General features: G+C 49.8%; 1 protein-coding gene across 1 annotated transcript; it reads left to right on the forward strand.

Annotated features, from left to right (window-relative positions):
- Nucleotides 1-1,050: 1,050 nt before the first annotated feature.
- LOC144162650 (akirin-2-like) lies at nt 1,051-1,665 on the forward strand. The gene has a single exon (XM_077693278.1). The coding sequence runs from the start codon at nt 1,051-1,053 to the stop codon at nt 1,663-1,665; it is 615 nt and encodes a 204-aa protein (XP_077549404.1).
- Nucleotides 1,666-5,912: the final 4,247 nt, after the last annotated feature.

Raw genomic sequence — 5,912 nt, forward strand, 5'->3', positions numbered from 1 at the left:
TATATATATATATATATATATATATAGCAGAACAGAGAGATACGGGACGAGGGACTCGGTAAAGATACATATCAAGGTTGCAGTCGTCATTGCCAGTGCTATTCCGCTTTTTTTTTTTTTTTCGAAATATTTAATAGGGCCGAATGACGTGTGCTTGTCACGTTTCTTTTGATTCATTGATAAATAAGCGAAAATACAAGTCGAGAAAAAATCCGCCGTTTTCCGGGAGCGGGACTCGAACCCACATCTCCGCATAACCGGTGCGGTGCGCACCGCACCGGTTATGCGGAGATGTGGGTTCGAGTCCCGCTCCCGGAAAACGGCGGATTTTTTCTCGACTTGTATTTTCGCTTATTTATCAATGAATCAAAAGAAACGTGACAAGCACACGTCATTCGGCCCTATTAAATATTTCGAAAAAAAAAAAAGCGGAATAGCACTGGCAATGACGACTGCAACCTTGATATGTATATATATATATATATATATATATATATATATATATATATATATATATATATATATATATATATATATATATATATATATATATATATATCATTATCACCAGCCTATCTACGCCCACTGCAGGGCAAAGGCCTCTCCATTATTCTCCAATTACCCCGGTCCTGTGCCAACTGTGACCAATTTATCCCCGCAAACTTCTTGATCTCATCTGCCCATCTCACTTTCTGCCGACCCCTGCAACGCTTGCCTTCACTACGGATCCACTCTGTTACCCTTAATGACCAACGGTTATCTTGCCTTCGCATTACTAAGGTGCAAGTGCGCAGGTCAACCCCGCAGTCCGAACAAGGGCTATGTACTCTGTAGGACAAAAAAGAAAGTAGAAAACGGCGGTGGCTGAGAGAGCGTAGTCGGAGAGCGGCAACCTCCCTCGGGACACGGCTACCAGGACCAAGACCAGGCGGCACCACACAGCGAAGGAAAGGAGCTGCCCGAACAAATCTCCCGGGGGCTGGCCCGCGCTGCCCGAGACACTCACCTCGCAGACAAAATTCTCAAGTGCAAACCAAAGCGGGCAGAGGAATGGCTTGCGTGCCACTGAAGCGACCCGGGAACGACCGCGACACCCTTGCCTCCGCGAGGTCGGCGAAGCGACCACGACGTGGCGCGCCGCCCTCGTCGGCCAGGTCTAGACGACTCGGTGCGTTCAGAGCGGCGTCGAAGCGGCACCTGGACGACCCAGACGGGACACACTCGAAAATACGTCGGTACGAGCAGCCGCCCGAGGAGGCTGACCACACCGAACAGCCTTCGCATTTCCCTGACGTCCCCCTCAAGACACCAGAGGAAATAGCGGCCGACGTTCGCGACGAGCTGCGGAGGCTTCAGCATCGGAGGCAGCTCGTGGGTTTAGCCTCAGATGGCTGCGAAGGGTACTACCCTCCCGACGCTACGACTCCACCGGGATTCGGCCTTCCGGGGTCTTCTGCTCGTGAGGAGCAGCCACTGTTCACCTTCGAACAGGTGGGACTTATTTGCGAGCGCGCCATGCGTGAGCGGGACGGCGAGATCCGCGCCGAGTACGACCGCGTCCTGCGCGAGAAGCTCTCAGAGCAGTACGACGCGTTCGTCAAGTTCACGTACGACCAGATCCGGATGCGTTTCGAAGGAGGCGCCGCGCCGAGCTACCTGTCGTGACGTGGCAAAACGGGGAGAATCGGGACGCTATTGAAGGGTGCGCGACGTGGAACCTTTTGCAGTGCGGTGCAAGGAGCGGGAGAAAAATCCAGACAAAAGCTGCGCCTCCGAACAGCAGCAGCTGACGTCAAGTTGGACCCAGGTCGTGCCGCGTCGATGTCTTCGAGACTTCCTCCTGCATCTTTTCCTCTAACGTCCTCTTTTCACATTCGCTAGTGTTCCGCCTTTATTGTATGTACTCTTGTGTGATGAGTGTACCGAACGATGCGCTTCCTTTACAAGGCAGAAATCCTTGAGATTTTGTAACGCTTGATCACAGTATCGCGCTGCCATTGAAAAGGTGCAGTAACCGTAGCGCAGACTTTTTTCTTGCGCGTGGCGAAATAAAGCCACAGTATACCGCAAGTCGTGGAATTCAGCAGCTATATAATTATTTACCCTTTAAAACTTACACAGTCGTAGGGAAAATCACGTTGCAACATGTGCAGCATAAATTTGTCAGTAGCTCTCTGCTTACTAATTATACAGCCCTCCAATCTCAATTTGCGCCTGTGGCTAGTGGATTGCGTAATGTAACGCTGCTTTGAAGGATGGGGGGGAGGGGGGGGGGGGCAATTGGAGGCGCCCACGGTAATGTGCACGTACAGTACGACGAAATCCTTGTCGTGCGCGGTGCGTGAACTCTTGAAAGTTGTCTGCTTTAGTGCCTACGAAAATACTTACGTAATTGCAATCTCAAGTTAAAATGTACGCTTTCATAAAAAAAAAGGCCTGACTTGCGAGGTGTTTCGTAGAATGGTCCTACTGTTTAACATAGTCTATATGTGGTTGTCGAGATTTTCTGATCTGAACAACGCAATAAATAAGCTCACCATCGCATTAACACCCGCCTAGCTACTTTGCCTTTGCATAGTTTTCGCAGCGAAGTTTTTTTTTTTTTTTATGTCTCCCATGTTTTCGTTGCTCGAACGTTAACCTCCCGCATGCCCAGCGAAGAAAGATGCTCCTAAAAAAATTCAACGATAACATCCCAAAGAACATGAAATCAGTCAGCGGCAGCAATTCAGTGTACGCTGCAGCCGGTATCAAGTCCAGAGAGACTTGGCATTGCTCAAGCATTTGCAGTTGAAACGTGGAAAGACTGAACTCATACCTAAGCAATTCTTGCAGGAGTTGTGAATGGGAACGCGTTTGATATGCAATAGAGCGCCGCTGAGAACTGAGAACTTCGGCTCTCTTACTTCGTCTGCGGTGCACTTGAGTGGACGGCCGAGAAAGAGAGCGGAAAGCACGTGTCGCTGCACTGCCGCCAGCGCACTCTCTGTGCATGCCCAGGCATTCCATCCATTTTATTAACGCTGAGCACAAGCAATAGAACTCGTCGCAGCAGCCAAGGAAAGTTGGGGGTCGCTGAAGACGTCGCCGAAAAGTGCTTTCCGTGTATATGTGGGAGGGATTTTTTTTTTTTTTTTTTTTTTTGCGGGAAGGGGGGGGGGGGGTGGCGGTACTTGCGACGCCAGGTAGAGCTGCGGTGACGTAGAGGTAGAGCGTCCGTCTCGCGTGCAGAAGGGGCCGTGGTTCGAATCCCGGTGCCGCACAATTCCTACCGGATTAAAAAAAAAATCCGCGTCTTGTCGGAATTGTAGAAGGATGCTTGGCCTGCGGCCTGATCCCGGCGACCATTGCCTGTAACGCACTCCCTCACCGGAGCACAATTGCTCACCCTGGTGTAGTATCGGCCACAACCTCCCATGAATACGCAATTTAACCCTCAGCCCTCAGTCTCCAGTGGCTGCGAAGCAACTGCCCACGGTGGCAGTCATACCTGTGACGCAGCGGAGGGTGCTAAGAACCCCTGGATCCGGACAGGCCGCCATTAGAATCTGAACCTGGGAACGTTTAATCCGAGAACCTTATCTAGCGAGGCGAGTCTAGAGGTGTTGTTCTAGTAATTAGGGGGCATTAAATGCGGTGCAATACGGCATAGCAAGGTTAGGAGGACCGGTGAAGCCTTTACAGTGCTGAAAAATGGACACGTCCTATGTTACCGTGGTCTAGTGGACAAAAGAGAAATTGGAGTGGAATTTCTAGTCAATAAAAGCATAGCTGGCAACATAGAAGAATACTAAGGCAGCCGGGCTTGTAATTAGGCTTAATAAGGGATACAAGCTCAAGCTGGTACAGGGATACGCGCCTGCATCTAGCCACGCCGACCAGCTAGTTGAACGGTTCTGTGAAGATGTGGAATCGGCAATGGCTAAAGGGAGCCAGTCACTAGGTCACGGAAAAAACCCCACACAACTGAAATTGTACGTGTCACAAACAGTAACATTCATGGAGAGCGCCTTTTCTGAAACTAAAAAGCGAAAAGATAAAGTCTAACTTTATCTTTAACTTTATACGCTCATCGGATCTGAATTTTTCCGACCCCCGCCTAAATGAAACCGGAGAGGGACTCGAAACCGCAACTAGTTGGGTAAACGCTACTCCATCACGGTGCGCATCACTCCCCGGTTTCGGTCAACGGCAGTTTCCGATATCCTCGCGAACTTTGCACGCTATTGCGGTGCGCTTGCAGTTGTGTAGGGGTAGGCTATGGCTTCATAACCTTTGTCTGGTGTTGCATGCGACATTTCATCGCGACGTCATCATCCAATGACACGACATAAATGATCGCACAATGGCCGTGTGTTGGCGCCTACTTGGTCCTGCAATAACTGCGCATTCCAGTTCACAATGCGGATAAACGGCGACAAACGGTGACAAGATGCACGCACACACGCTCGCACGCCACCGCAGCCACCTGGACATGACGTTACCGCGAGCAGCGCTGCGTGTATAACTACTGTATACGGACGCATAGTTCGGCCAGTCATCCGCTGTGCGGCACGCGCCGGAGGACACTGCCAAAGCCGGGAGCGCGAGTGAAGGCTAGCGAATGGGGAAGGGCAGAAAAGCGCAAAATGAGCCGCGCTTTGACTGACGCCTCCCAAAGCAGTCCTGCCCACGAGCTCTCTTGCCCGCTCTGTTGACGGAGTGACGCGGCTCTGTTAACGGAAAGACGCGAAGGAGATAGGCACGAAATACGCGGGAGAAGTCGCACATCCTACCACCCAAAAAGCTGAAATAGCCTACTGTTGTTAATCTCAGGCCGAAACCGTTTTCTTTTGTTTTAATATAGGTCGACATGAAGGGTAGCACTTTTTTCTAGACAAAAAATTTCAACTTGCTGTTTAAGTCCTTCGCCTTATTCAGAGCGCATGCCGTACCGATTATATATACATAAAAAACGGCTTTTTTTACTTTGCTCGCTCTCAACTAGGGCGAGATTTTCACACGAGGCAAAACTAAAGAACATCCTTCGGTTTAAAGACCTAACCGAATGAAAAGCTATGAGGCAAGCGCCACGCATTGCCACTCCTTTGTGTATTTTTGCCTCCTTTCTTCCCTTTAACCGGGATTTAATTTCCGGCCTCGAACGCTTTATTTCCTGCGTGAAATCGAGTGTCCCTCAGAGCAGCCCCCTTTTCAGGGCGCGCGCTATGATAGGGCGCCGGCGTATCTGGCCTCGAAGCAATGTCAAAGTCTGCCAAGGCGGTCGCGCCACACCAGCTGAAAGGTCGAGCCTTCTCTGCCGTCAAGCGTTCCCATGCATGCCTGTTTCGATTTGTTTTTTTAAGAAGCCCGATCTCGTGCCTATGCAACCCGTCAGGGCAAAGAGAACTGACAGAGGCCGTTGTCTTAAACGCGGCGCGTTGGCTTTGTTACACGTCGCCGGATATGTTACCGGAAAAGTCTAGCAATCTTCCCACACACACAAAAAAAAATCTCATGATATTTTCTCACTAACTGAAGCCAGATAATCAAAAGTTAATTTTTGGGGAACGCAGGGGCAATTAAACTCGGCAAGCTGTAATAACCAACGGAAGCTTAGATGAAGGAAGTTTAATAAATAGACTAAAGAGTTAGGCATGCATTGTCAGAGATGACGTACGTTTTCTGGATTAAATACATTTGATGAAAGCGATCTTGAGACCCAAAATAAACTAATAAGGAAAAAACGTCGAAAATCAGTCAAATGAAATGACGGGCACAGTAGGGAGTCGGCGAATCGAAATGTCACGGTGTTTGGTAAGCGTGTATTGATGTCAGAGCACAGGCATGCAATTACATTGAGAGCATCGGTGATCAAGCGAGTATACCCGCCGTGGTGGCTCAGTGGCTAAGGCGTCGTACTGCTGAGCACA

This window comes from Haemaphysalis longicornis, unplaced genomic scaffold, assembly GCF_048455015.1.
Source record: "Haemaphysalis longicornis isolate Haplotype H1 unplaced genomic scaffold, Haemaphysalis longicornis Haplotype H1 scaffold_1, whole genome shotgun sequence".
NCBI lineage: Eukaryota > Metazoa > Arthropoda > Arachnida > Ixodida > Ixodidae > Haemaphysalis > Haemaphysalis longicornis.